Here is a 22,476-nt window from a genome sequence, read left to right as displayed (position 1 = left end):
GGTTGTAGGTGGGCCATAACGTTCTGCTGATTTTGCATGTCGTCTGGTCTCTCCATCTACAATCTGCAATTCGAAGGTATTTTAGAGAAATTGCATTCTTGACCGCACCTAGTGGAGTGAATACTGGTACTGCAAGAGCGCTATTCATGGCAGATCCCCCTCTTGCCAGTTCATCAGCTTTTTCGTTACCTTCTATGTTCCGGTGTCCCGGGACCCAAATCAAGGTTACTCTATGGTTTTCACTCAAGTTGGTGAGGCTATTCCTACTTTGCTCCACCACTTTAGAGGTTGTTATAGTCGCGTCCAGCGCCTGGATTGCGGCTTGGCTATCCGAAAGAATAGCGATATTGCCCTTAAAAGAGAAATCTGCGATTAGTAACCTACAGGCTTCCCCAATTGCTAGTACTTCCGCTTGGAAGACGCTGCTGGTATTGGGGAGACGCACAGATTTTTCAATTCCAAGTCTATGAGAATATATACCAGCTCCAACACCACAGTCCATTTTACTGCCGTCTGTATAGACTGTGGTATCGAAGTTGTTTAGAGAGAATCCCTTATTCCATTCTTTTTTAGATGGAAAGAGTGTGGCAAAATTCCTATTGAACGTTACCATCGGGACGATGTAGTCAGTCCTCACCGAGGTTAACTGAGTTTGTCTCAATAATAGACTAGCGTGACCATAAGTTTTTCTTTTCCAGCGACCCGCTTCATTTAACCTAAATGCACTCATGGTTGCCGTCTTCTTTATATGTAGGTCTATTGGAATAACGTGTGTCAGTGCATTGAGAGCCTCTCTAGGACATGATCTGATTGCACCGACCGTTATTCTGCCGAGTAATTTGGTATTGTACTCTCTCCCTAGAGCTTTCCACCAAACTACCGAACCATACGATAAAATGAGTCGTATAACCGCCTTATACAGCCATAATGTATGCTTAGGTTGAAGACCCCAACTTCTTCCAAGCATACGTTTGCAGGCAATTTCTGCTTCCCTTACCCGTTCTTTGACGTTTAACTTCCAGCTAAGTTTGGAGTCCAAAATTACCCCTAAGTACTTTGCACTGGTTGATAAAGCCAGAGTTTGTCCGTTGATATTTGGTAGGGTAAAAGTTGGTACCTTGTATCTGGTGGTAAAAAGCATAAGTTCTGTTTTACGCGGGTTTAAACTTAGCCCACATCCTGTGGCCCAAGAGTTAAGCTCGCCTAACGCCCTTTGGATGATCCCACTGATCGTATTTGGGCACAGTCCTGACACCATTAACACCACATCATCAGCGTACGCCACCACTTTTACCCCACCTCCGTCAAGTTTTGTTAAGATTTTGCTGATCACACATAGCCAAAGAAGTGGAGATAATACTCCCCCTTGTGGAGTGCCCCCGTGGACCTTCTTGGTTATGTTGATATTACCCATATTAGCTTTGATGATCCTCGTTTCTAGCATGGAGATGACCCAGTTACTAATGCAACTGTTCACCTCCAGGTCTATCAACGCCCGTTGGATGGCATCTGTGCTAACATTGTTAAAGGCGCCTAGAGAGCCCTCTATTGTTCCGATAACCTCGTGAAGCGCCGTCTCCGTAGATTTGCCTTTAAGGTATGCGTGTTGTGCAGTTGATATACCAGAGCTCTCCAAAGAGCTTCTGAGGTGCGTATCCAAAAGTCTTTCAAAAGTTTTTAACAGGAAAGACGAAAGACTGATTGGCCTGAAGTCTTTCGCTGATTCATGTCCTCTTCTACCTACTTTTGGTATGAAGACGACCTTGACTAGTTTCCAGCTTTCTGGAATATGGCCTAAGTTTAAACACGCTTTAAAAATTTCCTCTAGCCATGGTAGGATGCAGTCCAAGGTTTCCTGTAACATCTTTGGAATGATCCCATCTGGCCCCGGAGATTTAAAGGGCGAGAAAGATTTGATTGCCCATGCAACTTTTTCTTTGGTAATAATTTCATTTGCAAGATGCTGTGGATTATATTGGCTCCGCCTAATGTTTCCCCTCTCACTTTCGTAAGCGCTGCATCCCGGAAAATGCGTGTTTAGCAGAAGCTCTAGCGATTTTTCTGCTGTAGCAGTCCAAGTTCCATCAGGTTTCTTGACCCAAGAAGCCATAGAGTGGTCTTTGGAAAGAACCCGGCTAAGCCTAGCGGAATCCCTAGTGGATTCGATTGACGAACAAAATTCCCTCCAGCTCTCTTTTTTGGCGGCCCTGATTGCCTTCTTGTACTGTCTCCGACTTTCTCTGTACAATTCCCAATTTCCCGTCGAGTAGCTGAGGTTAAACGTTGATCTAGATTTTTCCCTTAGTTTTAAGAGCTCACTACTCCACCAAGGAGGGTGAGTTTTTTGCTAAATTTTATGGGGCAGGACGTTTTGTAGGCCCTACTAAATGCCTTTTCCAGTGTTATGACCCTACTCTCAAGGCTTTCTGTGAGAGTGATTTGAGGGATAGGAGTCCCTCCTATCCTCTTGTTTACTGCATTTTTGAACCTCTTCCAATTGGTTCTTAAAGGATTTCGATACGGTAGGGGTGGATCTACCTTAAGATCCAAATCGTAGAGGATCCAGCTATGATCAGAAAAGGACCTTTTATTGGATACCCTCCAATTATCTACCCTTACTAAGCTGTTTTCAGACAGTAGAGTAACATCAATCACTTCCTCCCATCCTCTGAAGTACTCCGTACTAGGAAAGGTGAAAGTGGGAGTGTTACCCCTGTTACATACCGATAAGTTAGTATTAATAATAAAGGTATGTACCAAATATTAAATTCATCCAAGCTTCAACAAAGGAATGATTGGAAAGCAAAAGGGGATTACAGAGGGTGATTATTGGTCGTCGAGAAGAATTTGTTAAGAAGTGTGATTCTCCGTTAGCCATTGGTATCAGTAACTACGCTTGGTCCCACTTTCTAAAAGGTTCAGTTCGGTTTGACTCTGGTCTCAAAATATCAATCCTTCATCTATGATAGCTCCTGGTGCCGCTCAAGCATGTATGTCCTGCAACTTACATGTGTGCGTGTCGGGTGACACACGAACTTGCTTCGTGTCACACATACTTGTTGTCGGCTTTTGCATGATGAAAATCAAAACTTTTAGATATTAGCTTCATACACCCGACACGCACACATATAAGCTGCAGAACATGCATGCTTGAGCGTCTCCAGGAGCTATTACAGGGAAGAGTAAACATTGGCTCTCCTTTCATGAGCAATTAACCAAATAGTTGGCATTTTTCATCAAAGCTTTAATTTTTCACTGCAGGTACTGTTACTTACTGTTACTTTGAAGATTTGAGAGTTGCGTCAATTCTCAAGTCAGCCTCAAACTTGAGCACAAACCCGAATTTTTTAGTTACATACACATAAACCAACAATAGGTATGTTTATGTTTACCTTCTTTCTTTTGCTTGTGGCATTCATGTTCCGTTCACCTTTTATACGTACATATTTACGTATGTAATTGCATGTGTATAGGTAGGGGTTCTAAATGGGGCCGTCAATTAGTTTTAGGTGCGATTAGAAAAACGCTGCTAAGAGTGCAATTACAAACAATTAAGACAAACAAAACTTTGCTGTTATTTGAACTCCCAATTCGATAGAAAGAAATCAATGAAATACGGAAAGAAACTCGAACAAAGCGAAATACACACGCAACAGGCAAAGCAAATGTAACGATAAATTTAATAACCTGTTCGTAATCAAAACAATGTTAAGTACTTACACGCGCATTCATTCAGTCATTCAAGCATCCACGCATTCACACATTCCAATATTCAATGTTTGATGACGAGACGCAAGGCCGGCGGCGACTACTCAAGTAGCTGCTGCCACTGATAAATATAGAGCAACCGCTACAATGTTTGTTTACTTGGGCGCTTGGAGCGGTGAAATGACCCTGCAGGGAAAATCCATACTGGTACGAGTATGAAGACATTTTAGTTCAGGTACTGATATTTATTTACTTATTTCAGTCTGCAGAGAGACGTCTTACAGGCATGCATACATACACTTAGTTAAATTTCACAAAAAGATTAAACTTAAATTTCGTAATACTAACATTAGTAGAGGAGCCCATACCAGTTCGCCATTGACTAGAATAATCCAGTAGTAAATTAATCTACGCCCACGGCAGCGATGAATGTCATGTTACACTTATTACCGATTGAGGCCTACAGCAAACAGCTGACGGCGAAATCGGCACTTAGGTTAAGAGAGTCTTCTAACCTACCCACCAACAGGAGGGGTCACGGGTAGACGAATACCCCTTCTTATATCAAACGACAGACTTTTGCAACTCAGTACAGCTGCATGTAAACACATTCTTTCCCACAACTTTCCCAACGAGAGAAGATGGAGAGAATGGGGTAATGGACAATAGAGGTGGAATCAGTATCTGTACTGATGGTTGCAAGCTAAATGAACAAATAGGCGAAGGCCTTCACTCTGAGGAAATGAATGCCAACATCTCATTCCGGCTACCTGATTACTGTAGTTTATTCAAGCTGAAATTCTGGCTGTCAGGGAAGGCCTGTTAGCGCTAAATAAAAGAGTTCTCACCACAAGAGATATAAATATATATTCAGATAGCCAATCGGCCCGGAAAGCTTTACAATCGCCTAATATTAACACGAAGGCAGTAAAAGAATGTATCGACGTTTTGACAGAACTATCACAGTACTGTGTAATAAACCTGCTCTGGGTGCCAGGTCACAGAGACATTGAAGGTAACTGCAAAGTAGATGAGCTAGTGAGATTGGGGACCACATTACCGATCCAACCAGACAAAGCGAACATATATATATACCTATACCCTTAGCTACTTGTAAGATGCTTATAGACAAGCACACTATAAGAGCTGCCAACAGGCTATGGACTCAGTCCCTGACCTGTGCAACAAGTAGAATGGCGTGGCCAGACTGGAACATGGGCCACACAAACCGACTGTTGAAACTGCACAGGAAGAATGTGAGAAATCTTCGTGAGGTCCTAACAGGGCATTGTCTGATTGGCAGCCATGCCAGTATACTGGAAGCACCTTATAACTTATATTGCAGAAGCTGTAACGACATTGAAGAAGAAGATACTATAGAACACTTTCTATGCGGGTGCATGGCTTTGTATAGAAGAAGGTTCAATATTTTAAGAAAAAGTTCCCTGAATAACTTGCCAGAAGTAGCCAATATCAAAATAACAAACCTTGTTAGATATATTAAAGCGACAGGTTGGTTCAATGAGGATAATGTGGAGTGAGGAGAGGGGGCAGCCCTGGTGGTATCACAATGGGCCTACAGCAGGCCTAGATGTGTCAACTGGCAACCACTATACTTACCTACCTAATCAATTTGTCTGCAAAGTTGTTGATGTTTTTTGGATAAGAAAATTTGAGACTTGTCAATCGATTGTCCAAAAAGGGCCATCGCAGAAAAATCTTCGCAGCAACCAAACACATAAAATATGAATTCGATGTGTAATTTGCGTTCATTTTATTTATTTTTAGCATTAATTTTATATTTGTTTTATAAATTAAATTCTATCTCCTAATTTTTTTTTAAATAATTGGCTTTAATTTCTTAGGATCTACTTTTAGTGTAATTTTGATCAATTTTTTAGTATCTAACCAATTACTGGTCTTGAAAGAAGTTTAATTTAATTAAAGACACAAAAAATATTCTGTATTTCTTTAAATATAAAATAGATATTATAAAATGTCGGAGCGAATGTTGTTTTATACAATTTTTTAACTCGTCTAAAACTGTTTTTTTAGAAACATATTGGGCTAGAATTTTTGTTTTAGCTGACTCGTATTTGGTGCATAGGACTTATGAGCTGATATTTTAACTGGTATTTTGCTTCACTTTCATAACCTTCTGTACATAGGTAGTTGCCAATAGAATGATTGTAATATTTACTATATCAAGCATCCCACGCTTTTAACTCTAATTTGAATTACTCTATTTGTATCTTAATTTTTGTTATAATTCTGTTCTGATGTAGTTGACTATGACTCATCGTTCGATTTGCTATTACTTCATTAAAGGTCCCTTTGTCATTAAAATTTATTTTCTACTTTTTAGTTCGATTAGCAATAAAAGCGTGTTTTTTAGTTTTTTTAAACTATTTTTTATTTTCTACTTTTTAGTTCGATTAGCAAAAAAGTGTGTTTTTTAGTTTTTTTTTAACTATTTTTTATTATGAATGAAAATTATTGTTATCATTGCAGTCAGTGAATAAATGATTCGATATATTCGTGTTATATTTAATTCCTTTCTTATCGACTGTGAGTCTAAAGCTATGCAGTTATCGGCCGTGATAAAGAAGTAATCGGGATTAAGAACTTATTCGTGGAGGGAGCCTGAGAAACTGATTTACAAGAATAAATAAAGATTTATCATTTTACAACTAAATTCACCTTGCTTTTTGCCCACAGTAAAAAAAATAAAATATTAATCCTGGCAATCCTAATAAGGATAATGGAAAACTTTTATCAAATTATTGCATTGTCATCGGTCCTTGATAGGTATGCAAAATTTCAAGTCGATCAGATTTTTAGAAGTCAGTGAAAATTAAGCTCAAAGATTCCGTTACATACATACATACATACAACCCGACCTAATAAAAGTGTGTTAAAAATATGGGGCACGAGCTGGTTGAGCTGAAAAGTTGTCAGCTGGTAGTATTCCAATTCACAACTAGTGGCAGAGTGGCAGAACGCTTATGGTAGTAGTTGTAAGTAGAGTTTTTACTCTATTATTCCTGTCACAATGGATCCGTTGCGGCAATGGATTTGACTGAGAGCAAAATAGATTGAAATTGTAAAAAGGTCGATTAATGATTCCAATTGTGGTGGGTCTATGCTGACTCCATGGATTGTGTCCTGTAATAATACCGACCATCAACGGAACATTTTAGTAGAAAGTTTGATAGTTTTCTGTTCGGACTTGTCACAAAACACTTTGCAGTTCTGCAGCGTTCTAGACCAGACCATCAGTCTTTATGTGAATTGCATACATAATCGCTGATCAAATTCATGATTTCTGCGGAACTGATTCCGATTATTGGCTGTGGTCCCTATGGGGAACCCCTGATCCACGATTGGCCAATTCATCGGCGATTTCGTTTCCTTTAACACCGGAGTTTCCTGGCTCTAGACTCTATTTCATTTTTAGACCCATCGGTAAAGAAAATATCCATCAAACCTCCCTGAATGCATTCTGGATTGCTCCATTGCTTACGCAATCTGAAATCAAATTTCCTTCCAAATGAAACGGTGGGTATCAGGCCGCCTTTAGCCGCCAGAAACAGTGGATACAGCTCAGATAGCAACTTAAAGAATTGTCTGTGTCCCGAAGTTCCGTCTTTGCGCTAGAAACCATTGCTCTTATTGCTTTCTGTTGTATCTTAAGATCCAAGAGGAGCAAATCAAGCAAAGCATTTAGAGCATCGCCGGAGGTTGTACTCATGGCACCCGTCAGCTTCTTATCCAAGATTACTCCTAGATATTTAACTTCATCGGAAAGACCAAGTGTCACACCTTTCAGTCTTGGAAGACTAAGTCCATACAATTTCCGTTTTCTCGTAAACAGGACTAGGGTGGTTTTGTTCGGTTGACGGAAAGACCTTGTCTCGTGCACCAGTCATCGATGTTGTCCAGAATCCTCTGGATTTTCGTGCAAAGCCTTCTTAGGGATTTATCTGATGTTAGCCCACAGACATCGTCCGCATACGCTTGGACTCTTGATATGGAGATCTACCGGAGTAATATGTGTCGGTGCATTAAAAGATTCCCTAGGACATGATCTGGATGCTCCGACCGCATTTGCACAGGCTGGTCTTTGTATTATGCCAAGTAATTTGATGGTGTTAACTCTCTCCGCATATAACCACATTATATATTACAACCACAAAGCATACTGAGATTGAAGACCCCATCTTCGCCCAAGCTGCATTTGCAATGTCGCATTTATGTACTATACGATTATTATTTTTGACATGAATTCTCCGAAACTTTTTAGTTTTATTTCTAAAAATAAAAATGTTGAATGTAAATATCATTTTTTTATATGTGATTAAATTGAGAAGGTGCACTAAGAATAAATGAAAACCAAGCTTTTTCCAAAGAAAATTTATTAATTGTTTTGAAAATATGTTCTAAAATTGAACGCCGTGTATGTACGAGGAAGCGTTTGATCCTCTGTATATCGAGAATGGCATACATTTTACATGCATTTTCTTAGTCACCTTTTTAGACTATTTTTCATACATACATATAATATAATATATTACAATTTTCAGGAACTTGGCACAAATGTTTATAAATTTCAAGCATTTGAAGCTCAGTTGAAATTTTTCCAAACATTTTCATAAAACAGACAATAAGTCTCGGCGCTCGCATCCACATAATGATGCTGGAAAGCAAAAGTTGCATGGGCCCTTGGACGCTCGGGAGACAATAACCCATTTCGAGCAATGGCAGCTACAGTAAATTCAGTAAATAAAGGCGTTCATTTTGCGATTTGCACAAAAAAAGAAAAACTGATTGTCGTGCACTTTTACAGAAAAACTCTATCTGGTGAACCGCTACGCTCACTTTCCTAGTTTTTGCTTCCGTACAAAAACGTATTTACATATTTCTGTATAGTACTCGCAAATGCCCTGTACACATGCATGCATACCTAAGACACTGATGTGTGTGTGTGTGTGTGTGTTTGCTTGCGCTCGTGCGTTAGTATACTTATTTACCATTAAAATAAGGACAAAAATAGCGCCAAACATGTCCTACCTCGCGTATATTTCCAGTGCGCATATCATGCACCCCGCCGAGCCCACTGCGTTGCATCATTTAGATACTTGCATGCAGTTATTGCGCATGTAGTAAATATACATATGTATGTAGGTGTACATACTGCTTTATATGGCAGCGTACATAATGCATTGCAAGTAGCGCATTGCGCGTGCCGTTCGTATTCCACGAACTTGCCAGTTCCAACTTCCAGTTTCCATTACTACGAGTGTTCACATTTTTACTACGCTTTATTGATTTTTGTGCAGTATATAGCGCGCAGTGCACATGCTCGTGTATGTACCTGTGTGCAATGCATTTGTGTGCGAGCGCCAGAAAGCAGGCAGCAGCCCGCCAAAAGGCACAGCAGGCATCAAAGACTGGGCGCGCTCACTACGACCAGTCAACTCGTGCAGCACTCATTCGACGCGGTGCACTAGAAAAGTTTTGCTTTTGTTTACATACAGCACTTTCGTGTTTTTGTGAGTGTGAGTGTGAGTGTGTGAGTGTTGCTGATGTATATGCATACTGTAGTAGTTGTGTGCACATAATGAGCTTGCGTATGCTGGCAAGTGCATATAGGGAAGTGTATATGAAGGTACATATTTCTATTTATTTAGGTACTTAAGCATATGCACACATTTTTATATGATGAATGAGTGTTAGAATGCACACATGCACATATTTATGTAAATGCCTGATGTGTGTACTATATAAACTGTAAAAGAGTTGCCGTAATGCTATGTATTTGATTTTTTATTGCAACTACATGCACATGCACACACGCAATTATATACTCATTTATGTACAATCACATATGTATCTGCATATATATATATATATATATATATATATTCGGCGCATTGCTTATATGTATGTATTAGTGCAGATTTTCTGTACTTGTAAATGCCTATGCGCTTACTGCTATCTGCTGCATACCTAGCAGCTTGGACGCTATGTAAAATGGCGCCTCAGCTTCGCAGTGCAGTTTTATTTCTAATCAAATGAACTGTACTTGAGGAAAGCCATTAAAAAATCAATTACAATTGCACAAATTTGATTACAGCCAATGCTAAGTCAAGTCAAGCGCCTCGTTGAAGATTCGGTGCAATATCTCAGTCCAATACTTTATTGTTAGTTCAAGAGCCTCGTTAGGCATCACATCGCTGCTTTTTTTTTCAAAACAAGTGCTGCACTTCTTTAAATTTTTAGAAATCTTCTTTGTATTTTAACCTCCGCGAGTCTTTGATTCAGTTTGACCCAAATTTGAATTTGAGTAACTTCCAATTCAGACAAAATGTGATCAAATCAACCTGAGATTTTAACTCCATCTGGTAAATTCTATACGAAGGTCGTTCGAAGAGCCCGTGCAAAGTCAGAGAGGTTGCACTACTGGCGCGTATCGAGGTTATGCTTAGTTCATGGCATCTCTTGGAAGAACACACACCAAGCTTCAATCAGATCGGTTTAGTTCTTTGTGTTTGGCATTCGTTTGAATCGAGGTAGTCGAGTGATTTTCTGTTTGCATCACGGCAACGCACCAGTTCATGCCTTAGCAACTGTGGTCGCAAAATTGATAGAAATAGGGTTCCAACTCGTTTCACACGCTTTCGATTTTAAAAACTTCGCTCTCTCGGATCCCACAGACTACTATTTGTTTCCGAACTTGAAGAAATGGCTGGCTGGCAAAGATTTTATTCTAACGAGGAGGTGATTGTAGAACTGAATGGCTGGTTTTTAGGATTGGACAAATACATTTACACGGAAGGGATCAACAAACTAGAACAGCGTTGGACGAAGTGTATAAGCCTAAAAGCAGACTATATATTATAGAAAAATAAAAAGGTAAACTTCAAATAATTAGGTATTTTTTTATTTTTGCACGCACTTTTCCAACGATCTTCGTACGAATTATTGATTTCTTTTTTAAATTAGTGCCGAAACATAAGTCAGTAAAGCTGTACAAAAAAAATATTAGATCTGTTCCGGTGTGTCATTTTGGCCCTGTGTATTTTTATTTGTGTTGAATGCGTTCGCGGAGTTGTTGCGTTGGTTTTGGTTTCTTCCCTTCAGTAAAATGGAATGTACGATTGAAAATACGTACTTCATGTGTCCGCAAGTTTCATAACTGTTGATGAAATGCTTTTACCAACCAGAGGTCGTTGTACTTTCCACCAAAAGCAGCTAAATACGGCATCTAAATTTGGGTCGTAAATGATGCAGCCACATTTTATGTTAATGCTCCTAATTTACAAGTTTATGTTGGCCATGACAAGGATTGTTATCGTGAAATAAATCAAGGCAAATTAAGTTACTTTTTAATAATTTTATTCACTTAACGGTTACATATAATATAACAGCACAAAGCAACCGAGATAGATATAGACACATACATAACTAAAAGTTCTGCATTATGAGACCAGTCTATATAGCTATGTCTGTCCGACCTTCCAGCTATCCGTCCGTCCTTCCGTGCGCACGATAACACCAGCAAAAATGTATGTATTTCAATGAAACTTGGTAAATATTTTACTTTGGGTTGGTAAGAAAATTATCGAAATTATCCAATAACCACGCCCACCTGATATGTAAACATAATTTTCAAATTAGGTACATTCTCCTGAGTTTGGTTCCGCTAAAGTTAAATCAAATGTTTTGGCGCTCCATTATATAGCTGGTAACACCGAAAAGAACTTTGAGTTTTAGAATAGGAATAGGAATGAATTAAGATTGCAAGATTCCATGAATGTTCAACTTTGGCTGAATAATTGTTTATAGATATTTTGACCCTAAGTTCTCATAATAGTCAATATTTGATAATATCGTAAGGTGCAAAAAAGCGCGACAGTCATCACAATACGATTAGATTAGAGATATGAGAAAAAAGGCAAAGAAGGCAAAGAAGGAGAGATAAGGTAAAGTAACGGAAAATACACTGTCACATAGTCACTGTGCAAAATTACAAGCAAAACACCCGCTTCTTTCTATTTTTTTGGTAGGCACCTAGGTGTGTGATGGTGTGAGTGCTTGGTATTTTTGCTTGAGCGTATTGGCGGGGTTGTTATGCCAAATTAAACTTTGTATGGTAACATTAAAAACAATATAATATCGACCAAAAAAAAAAAAAAAATCAATACAAAATAATATCTTTGACTTGGAAAACAAATATATTTTTAATATATTTGTTAGCTATACAAATACTTCTTACTTGAGAAATATCTAACTTTGTAGGACATTTTTTTACTATACGATTTTTGATACGATTTTCTATGAAATGCAATCTTTTTTTCATTTACATAAAAGAGCGTTTAAAAACCAGGTTATCTCAGATGTGGATTTTTTTGACGCCCAGCTAAGAGTGTTTTTACGTGCGGATCTGTACAATGAACAAAGTAAAAGGTTGTTTAGAGAATTACTGCACATTGGCAAATAAAACTCCAGGTATAACTAATATTCACCCTGAAAAATCTCAGAAGAATTGGTAGAATGGACATCAAAATTATTTACCCTAGATGTCTTTCAGGGCAGTTGAAGTTGCCTCCGTTCCATGAACCATGCAGTCTCAGGTAAAATCTTTGTGATTGGATCAGTGTGACCGAGTAGAAAGTCAGGTGTTCCCCTACTAATGGTGCCCATGAACCGAGGACCATGATGGGTAATCGTCAGGATGATGAGAGTTTCTGATAATATATTCCAATTTGAACCTCTCCATCCAACTTCAACTTGTCAAGTTAAGATAAGAAACGTTTTAGGGAATACGACTTACTACGATTACATACGTTTCGCCAGTCTATACGCCTCCAAATCCATTAGACTCTACAGCTTGGCTTTACAATAAAATTTCACTTCCCGTGAAGTAAAACACCAGGAAATCGTACATTTTTTGTATTTAATTCCTGTGTGTGAAAATACGAAGTGATAAATTACACACCTAAACAGGTTTTACACATCGTGTTTGGTATCCCAGCAAGCACACAATAAAAATTCATTGGCTTTTAGAGAAATATTTAAGCATTTAAATTTTCCAAAGCTTTCTTAGCGTTTTCTAACCTGCTTCATCTCTCAAGCCACGGGAAAATGTATGGTTTGGTCTTCAAACTTTCTCATAATCAGAATCCGCTTTTGCTCGGTTGAATGAAAAACTACTTTTTCTGTTGACGATGCTACTTGCCGAAATCAACGATTAAGATTTGAGGCCTCCATAGAACTTGAAATCAAATCCAAACATTTGTTGGGAAGTGATATGAATATTTACGTTTACCACACACTTCAATGTATTAGTGCTTTGTGGAGTTGCGGTGGCATTTCCACGTGTAGATGCAAAAAAGGTTCTACCCTTCGTCTTGCCCCCGCTAATATAAACTTACCTATACTCTGCAATCCACGTATACATAAGACGGTGTATGAGAGTCAACGGGCATTCCACGCCCTAATCACTACACCGAGATGCCCACCTCCATCCGCTTCAGCAGTGAAATGGTGAAATGGAAATAAGTAAGTAAAATTTGTTGTACAAATCGGAAGAGTGGTTAACAACGTTACATTGCGCTGGCGAACAGCAGTCGCTGGTGCAGTCGTTTATGGTGTAGTGTTTTGTAGAGCGCCAGGTTCAATTCCTGTTGACTTTTTTGCATTTGTGGCAGGTTCAAAATGCGCGCTCTCGCAATAGTGTCTTTAGATGACTGCGTTGAAATTCTTGGCATTCCACCACTCTGGAAGTGTACAGATATTTACATATGTATGTGTTTGTATATACGTAAACATACATACACACAAATGCCCTTACATGTATTTGTAATAGAAAGAATAACACGAACAAGTGTTGGTACGTAGAGTAAATGAGTGAGCTCGCAGCTAGCATGTCGTTGAGTGAGTAATAAGGTGAACGGAGATGCAGCCAATCGAATGGCAGAAAGCAGAAGCCAGCAGGCAGTGAGGGCAATGACCTCTGATATCAAATAAATTCACCTCATACACACATAAACACATGCATATATACGCATATGTACATAAACACTTGTTGTACGATTGCTGAAGTTAAGTTTGAGTTTGCGCGCACACATCAAAGATTTCTCAATCAAACTGTCACTGCCTTCAGTGCAGTGCTCGGCATAAACGACGCTATCGCATAGCATATTTGCATAGTATTAGTGCGCTCTACTGCAGCTTCTGCAAATGATGCCATTGATGATGCTTTGATTTGAAATTATGCCTGTCGTTGATGCTGTGATGCTGGCTGCTTGGCTGGGACAGTTGGTGGTTGTATTCAAATGCATTAGACGATTTGGGGTGTGGACTTAAACTTTAAATTTAAATGTTTAATTGCATATGTATGTATTTATATGTGGGCAAGTAAGTATACTGAGTGATCTGTACTACTTGTGTTTGCAGGCAACTAACAGTGAAATTTCGCCGGATTTCGAATGACAAAAATCAAGAAAGAGTGTTGCCTTGATGACCTCAATATATTATTATATAACGCATATTATATTTAAATTTAGCCGTCTCCTTGCTCTATGAAAGTGTGGTCTACGCTTTTATATGAAGCCCACCTCTCCAATGACACACAATTTTGTAGCAACGAGCTTTTCAATTTTTATCAAGCAGCTCTTCCCTTAGGTCGGCAAACAATACTGGTGTCACTTCAATAAAAAGTTCTTTATTTAAAAATTTTAAATGGCAATTATTTAGCAAAAAAGAAAAAAGGTATACACAAATTTAAAATTAAATTTAAATTAAATAAATTTTTAGTTTTCTCTTTAGTGAAATTTGCATACATGTATGCATATGATGTCGATGAAAAATGTGTTACCTTCAACGAATTTTAAGCACTGGGAACAGATTTCTTCGCCGCTCTGGCGCCCTCTCCTGGCAACTTGTGAATGTTTTCTATGGTTTGCGTCTTTACTAAACAACGAAGATACACACACATCTACGTATATGTATAAATTGCAATGTGTACAACATCTTACAAGAACACTAAAAAACTGTTATTGTAAAAACGTTTCACCAGTACCGTCAACTTATAATATTCAAAAAGCGCCAAAACTTGGAAAAAAAATAATTTTACCAAATTTTTTTAACAACTTTTTGTATTTAAGAAAACGTTTTTCGAATAGTGGTTGCCTCTCGGCAGACAATGGCAAAGTTCCAAGTATATTTCTGGCATGAAAAAGCTCCTCACAAAAAACCATTTGATTTTCGTAGCGGCATAAAACTGTAGGCCCTTCCATTTGTGAAACAACATCAGGACGCACGCCACAATAAGGAGGAGAGCTCGGCCGAACAAAATAAAGGGTGTCAGCGCTAATTATATATGTATTGTTGTACTAAAAATGCATCGAGCTGAGTGAAAAACAGCTATATGCTTAGAAGCGAGAGATACTGCATTCGAAAGAGAAAGCTTCTCGCTGCTCTTCTGTGAACTCCCAGTTAGTACGCTTATCTAGCATCAATAGCCGCTCTATGTATATTACTATTATTTTTATTATATTTACATATAAACTTATACAGACTACAATAAAGCATTTCGTATCTATTTTTCTCACAAAACTTATGAAAATATATTTACACTCTATAGGGTTTTGGCTTTTCCTGTACTTAGGCTGAAGATGAAATACAGTGATTAGAAGCCGGACATGTGCACCGCGCTCTCGTCATCACTGCTGCTGTAAGTATACAATTGAACATTTAAACCTAAGTTATAGGCTTAAAAATACTTTGTTTTGCAGTTGCTAACTTACACGTCGTCCTCGATGCGTCGTAGGAAATTTTGAATTTGCCGATTTTGACCGATCAGTGCATACAAGCCGCCGAAGCCATGAAAAGCGATGAATAAACAGACCGCATAATTAATGTGCGTCCCCTCCTTGCGATAGTAGTTGATTACAAACGAAGTGACGCAGACTAGAAACACCACGAAAGTGTAGGTGAAGAACTTCCAGAAAGATTTAAAGCTGCGCATAATAGAAAAAGTTTCGAATATTAATAAAAACGAAAAACTTTCGAATATTCTACGCACCAATTCTCCTCGAGTGACTCCGTGGGCTTGCGCATATTGTAGTCGCGCCACTCACTGATATGGATCAATGTGAGAATATAGAAAAAAATGGTCAGAACGCACGCAATGAAAATCGGCGCATAAAAATATACCATAATGGACCAATTGCTTGCTGCAAAACAAGAGGAATTACATTAAAAAGAAGGCACAAAACCAGTTTTCCATTTTTTCGTGAACGTACGATCAAACCAACAGGTATCGCCGCCGAATACTTGTTTACCGTCATAGATGTTGTTGGCGGCGAAGATCGACCAGCCGACCGTCAGCAGGGCGATCGGAAAGAAAATCAACCAAAACATTAGACGTGACAGGATAATACCATGAAAATGCATATAAAAATTGAAGCTGATGAAGCTCAGAATGTAGAAGGATAACACCAAATATAGGATAACGCAAGCGGCTGCAACGAACGGGAGAAAACGAACCAATGAATGTGCGTGATTTTAAACAATCAAAGGTGCAACTTACGTATATTGATGCAGGACAGCGTGCTGAACTTCACCGGATCTGTGAGCGTGAGGTGGGCCATCAGCGAGTAACCAATGATTATGCATAGCGAGTAGACTTTGATGGCGACGCCATAGAATGTGTTGCGCATATCATTGCAGAAGAGGTAGACGAATAGGATAATACTCATACAGATGACGGCCAGAATTAAGCCTGCAGAACAAAACATGACATTTTATTAATACATAATAAACTCACGGAATTGCATACTTATATCCAAGTTTTATTGAAATAAGAAATTATTTATATAAAAAAATTAAGCTTCTTGACTCTTTCATTGACCACCTCAAACTAACTTACACAGAGGTATTTTTATATGCGGTAAATGCATTTCTCAGAAACAGGAGCCTTTTTGGCACTTTGAGAAACCCTGAAAAATCCCATAAAATCGCCTCGAAAATTCAGTAAGACAATATTGAGCAAAACAAAGCAGTAATTTCTTCACTTCAACACTTAACACATGGGCTGAAAAGTCCCGGGCCTTACAAAGAAAGCATTCATCAAACGCAACACTACTGGAGACGAGACATGGGTTTATGAGTACGACACGCAATGCAACCATCAGGCGAGTGAGTGAAGAGCTCCGAATAAGCCAAGACCAAAAAACTACGTCATTTTCAGTGAAAAATGAAAGCGATGCTCACGGTTTTTATGGTTTACAACGGAATTGTACACCGCAAGTTTTTGTACACCACCATCGTTTACGTGAAGCAATTCGCCAAAAAAGAAGGGTTTAGTGGAAAAACGAATCATGGATTTTGCACCATGATGACCCACCGTCACACAGTGCCATCATTATTCGTTAATTTTTGACCAAGAATGAACGAATAATATCCAACAGCCATCGAACTCATCTAATATGGCTCCCAGCGACTTTTTTCTGTTTTTCGAGTCAAAAACCACCACTGGTTACGGAAAACGCGTTATAACAGTCGAATGGAAGTAATGGAAAATTCGAAGACGGCTCTGATGGCTATACCGAAAATAGAGTTCCAGAAATGTTTCGAGAGCTGAATGAAACACTGGCATAAGTGCGTGGCGGTACTTTGGGGATGGGTAGTATCATACTTTGTTATCGATAAAATCACTTTTGAGAATAAAGAAATAATCTTAAATTTTGAATTTTTTGAGTATATTCCGCGAACTTTTTGATCAAAGTGGTATTCCATTGACCTCACGTGTCGGACAGTCGTGCCAGCGTTACTTGACAAATTAGCTAACGTTTATGAGAAAATCCTCGAACGTTCGCCCATTCATTCGTAAGTTTATAAATCTCCCTAAACGGTGAATCGGCACCTCTGTCCCAACACTGTAATTACTTGATACATTGAATTATTCATGAGAAAATTACCATGAATCGTTGTTGTTTACATTGGCATACACATTCATATTTTCTTCAAAAACAAAATCAATAAATTGTGTTTACACCTAATCAGTTGGATTTTGTGGTAAATAGATTTCACTTTTTTCTTTGGTTTTGCCACATGCAAATTTGTTAAATCAACAGCAAATTAAAAAATGAAAAAAGAAACAACTGGATGTGTTCTTTCATATACACATACACACAAACGTAGTAAAAATTGGCATTAATATTTATGTATAGGTATGTACGTGCGAATTTGCAGTATCTGTCTGCAACAAAAATATTCTATTATAAATTCAAATCAGTGAGAAAATACGGCCATACAAACATTCAAGCCAGAAACGACCTAGAAATTAATTATATTTATATTCTATACATTTCTTTGCATGTATTTAATAAATTATCAAGAAAAAATGTGAGGCTATAAATAAAGCAATCAAGATGAATGAAATCGCAAAGGAATTTTGGAATTACGTGATTGATTCCGAATAAGTTAAGTCCACTAAAACATGAATAGTCAATGGGCCTCACAAGTCGTAAGCAAGAGAGGGCAAGTTAGATGGTATCTTAAAATTTGCCTTTTGCTTAAGGAGCAATAAAAACTCCTATGATTACACCCTCAATTAATACAAAGACTCTCTACTGCACTCATCCTATTAAAGTAGCCTGCGCAGCCAGCAAGACACAACCTAGTCTCGTATAAGCGACAAAATAGGAAGAGTTTTTCATCATCATTCGTAACAAAAATTCAGGAAAATATCGTCGGAACAGAAATTTATGAATCGAGCTCAAGCTGTGCACATACACGCAAAAGAAGTGGAAACAGCTTAACGGTGTACATACTTATATATTATAGGCGGATGAAACTATTACAGCCCATACAAGCCCATGGATCTTTATTCGCTGCACTATGTTCCATCTTCTACGATACTTGCAGTCACCAACGTGCAAGGGTCCAAAAATCTACCGCAGAATCTCTCTCTGAAACACTCCCAGGTACGCCTCATGGAATGTTGTCATCGTCCCAGCTTCTGCGTCATACGATACGACTTTGCATGATGGGAACCTTAGTCTAAAGTAGCATTTGTGGGCAAGAGATTATCCGTTGGATTTCAAGACTGACATTGCTATTGGTGTTAATGCTCATTCCTAAATAAACGAAGTCTCTTACAACCCCGAGATCATAACTGTCAACAGTGATGCGGGTGCCGAAACGCGAGTCTGCCGACTATTTGTTTGATGACAGGCTGAATTAGTAGCGCGGTTGTTAAGCTCGACGATGTCAATATCATCGGCATATGCCAACAATTGTACGCCTTTAGAGAGAAATATGCCTGAGCTATTAAGTTCTGTCGGTCGCACGATCTTTTCCAACATCAGGTTAAAGAAGTCAAACGACAGCGAATCACTCTGTCTGAAACCTCATTTGATATCAAACGGCTCGGGGAGGTCCTCCCCAGTTCTGACGGCGCTGCAGATGGTCAGCAACACCATTGTCTATAGCCATATTCAGATATTGCAGCATGTAGAGAACTCCTTTTCGTGTTGTCGAATGCAGTTTTAAAATCGAAAAAGTTGGTGGGTGTCAATTCTCTTTTCATGGGTATTTTCAAAGAGTTAACGTATTGTGAATATCTGGTCGATGGTGGATTTTCCATGTGTAAAGCAACACTGATAAGGTTCAATCAATTGGTTGACGGTGGGCTTCAGCTTTTCACACAATACGCTCGCTTGAACCTTATATGCGATATTTAGAAGACCAGTACACCCTTCCTTTGGATTGGACAGAGCACAGTTTAATTCCGATCGGCAGACGAGCATTCATCCAACCATATTTTGCATAGGAACTGATGCATTCACTTCACCATCTCCTCGCCGCCGTGTTTGAATAGCTCAGCCGGTAGTCCGTTGGCTCCCGCGGCTTTATTGTACTTTAGCCTAGCTATCGCTATTCTCACCTCGTCATGGCCAGGTAGCGGAACAACAGTTCCGTCGTCAACGATTGGGGTATCAGGATGTTCACATTCTCTTTGACATGCGCAGCTATCACTGTTTAGCAGGTTCGAGAAGTGTTCCCTCCCTAATTTAAGATTGCTCTGGATGTCAGTCACCAATTCGCCGTCTTTGTTCTTACAGAAAAACGCGCCGGTCTTAAAACCTTCTGTAAGCCACCGAGCTCTCTGATAGAATTTTCGAGCGCTGTTCCTATTCTCTGGTATAGTATCTTAAGCGCCTCGCACTCACGTATTTCGGCCTCTCGTTTCCTCATTCTAATAATACGCCTCTCTTCCTTTTTTAGCTGCCGATAGGGATTCCCAGTAGGAATCTACTTCAACAAAATTTTGAAATGTTATCATGTTTCATTTTCTAAGTCTAAGCATTTAATTTTTACCTCATATTTTATAAAGAACTCGCGTCTAAATGCTCTTAATGGAATTACTGATTTTGCAATGGCCAAATCATATTCTACACTTGCCCTCGTTCGGAGTTTTGTTTCCGATTTTACGGATCCATTCACTTTAAAGTCATTATTGACTTCGCGCATACGAGTCTCAACTGTAGTATGACACCTCATCTATGCGTATTCAAAAGAAATTTCTTCGTATTGCATTCAGCTCTTTAAACTTCACTGATCCGATTCACCGGTGTGCATTACTAAATTTAAAATCGCTCCGGCTTTTTTTCAGACTGTTGACTCGCCTTTACTCTTAGAGCGTATTCACTTTCACATACCTCAAAAATATCTTCGAAGTAATGATTTATTCCTTATAAAGGGGGTTAGCACGGTTTATGTCAGGTGGTTTCGAGATTGATTTGATTAGAACTTTGAATGAGTTTAACCAGATTTCAAGTTCTTTGGCTTTCGATTTATCCCTATCGAAATATAATTTTAAATTATCACTCAATGAATTTTTTAAGTAATTGCGAAATATATACAAATAACTGCTACTGTTAGTTCTATGTAGTCTGTAAGAAACCTTCTATGTCTAGATGTACTAAATGAAGGAATGAATTTCTCACTTTCGCTTTCTTTTAAAAATTTGCGACTCCCTCTTCAGCCATAGCCATTTATAACTAATTGTTATTGCCCACCTATTGACTACTTACAAATTGCATAGGTCCACTCTTTTTTGCCCAAAACGAAAAGCAACTTGTTCGGTACACAGGCCAACGGCTGCCAACTCCATGTCACATTGTCCAACTGATGCGGCGTATAACAGTAATAGTTCGGGAATACGTAGTTCTGGTTTGCAATTGTGCCATTCTGTAAAGCAATTTGGATATAAAAAAATGTATATATTTATGTATGTACATCAGCACGCGTAACACGATATCTGATTGCCGCGTGCATAACCACTTGCAGCTGTCAATGAACTTTACCTCGAACAAAGTCCAATGCACCAACTCGCTGTTTCTATATACGAAACGCATCCGTTCGCAAGGAACACCAATATGTACATTAAAATGCTGCTCTGTGTTCGCCAATTGTATGCGGCCGTCCGTTCCCAACACCGGTACCTCGTGATGGTCCAAGCCAGTCAAAGCGATGCTCTGTCGACTGCCGTTGGATATGTCGGCATCGATGACGCTCAGAATGGGCATGCATGACTTGCTAGCCGTATCATAGTAGCGCCCCTCTGCACAGCAAAAGCGTATGCATGGCTTCAGTTTGCAAATGCAAGCGCGCAGGTGACGTTCCACTTTAACGCGCACCCCATCCTTGATGACAAACTGATATTCGGCAATCAATTCGCGCGGTATGGATGTAATGCCGAGACTGTGAAGAAAGTTTGTATTGTTGTTGTCGTCATGATGGTTATTACTAACAACAGTGCTGTTGATTTTTATATTGTTGATGTTGTTGGTGTTGTTGAGTTTAGTATCCGCAGCGAAGGTAACATTAGGTTGCTCATACGCCCAGGGAGTACCGGTTACGTTGATGGTATCAATAAAGGCGCATGGGTATCTCATCTCCGGCGGTGCGCTATTTGCTGCCATGACGTTGCAACAACAACAACATGTACTGATGATGATAAAAGCAGCTATTAGCGGCCAACGCTTTTTTGCCACATCATATCGTACAGATTTAATTGCTTTCACTAATGTTGGCGCGCACATTTGGCCGCCTTTGTTGGCTTTGTTGGCTTTGTTTTGTGTTTCGCTCGAAGACATTTTTAATTGTGTTCGCATTTATTTATTCAAAATGTTTATTTTCACAGTTTGCGTTTGTTAAAATGTATCAACACTGAGTCGAGCGAACATACATCTGTTCACATGCCGTTTATGCGCGTACCTACATAAATATTTATTATACGAAGCGTTGGTACCACCCCACAATTCAACGCGTGTGAAACAAATGATTCGATATTCTCCAGAGAAATTCGCAGAACCTGTGGGCGCAGGTTCAATGTTCACAAATTCTCAAATTTACGCCCGCACAATGCTGGCAAACGAGCTATGTAGTCAAAGATGTGTGTTGCACAGATCAGTGATTGACGATGCCACCTTTCACTGTGGATAATATCCTATTGTACTTTGAGTTTCAACGATGGGCTTAACTTAATCGTTTGCATCATAATACTTATGCCCTTTGGCGGAAGGATTAGAAAGGTTTGCACTCAAAGTTTGTTGCTGACGTAGTCGACTTGAAGAAGCTCACTGGCTCGAGGTGAGGATGTTATGTGCCGCTTTGGCTTTCCTTCCGGTGATTAGTGTGCCGATTCGTTGGCTCAACTGCGATGGCAATGACTACTCGATCCGCGTGCTC

General features: G+C 39.1%; 1 protein-coding gene across 2 annotated transcripts; it reads right to left on the bottom strand.

Annotated features, from left to right (window-relative positions):
* Positions 1-15,298: 15,298 nt before the first annotated feature.
* LOC129240991 (probable G-protein coupled receptor Mth-like 8) lies at positions 15,299-22,136 on the bottom strand. 2 transcript variants are annotated; one of them, XM_054877100.1, is made up of 7 exons: positions 21,090-22,136; positions 20,817-20,973; positions 16,307-16,498; positions 16,020-16,238; positions 15,800-15,950; positions 15,522-15,734; positions 15,299-15,446 (listed from the first exon to the last, which is right to left on the bottom strand). In XM_054877100.1, exons 1-7 carry the CDS (start codon positions 21,897-21,899, stop codon positions 15,404-15,406), a joined length of 1,785 nt encoding a protein of 594 aa, XP_054733075.1. In that variant the 5' UTR covers positions 21,900-22,136; the 3' UTR covers positions 15,299-15,403. The 2 variants fall into 2 exon arrangements, with proteins under 2 accessions (XP_054733075.1, XP_054733076.1); XM_054877101.1 differs by having other exon boundaries at positions 15,299-15,443.
* Positions 22,137-22,476: the final 340 nt, after the last annotated feature.

Source organism: Anastrepha obliqua, chromosome 3 (genome assembly GCF_027943255.1).
Source record: "Anastrepha obliqua isolate idAnaObli1 chromosome 3, idAnaObli1_1.0, whole genome shotgun sequence".
Taxonomy (NCBI): domain Eukaryota; kingdom Metazoa; phylum Arthropoda; class Insecta; order Diptera; family Tephritidae; genus Anastrepha; species Anastrepha obliqua.
Note: the sequence above shows the minus strand (reverse complement) of the source record. Positions and strands in the feature narration are given on the sequence as shown.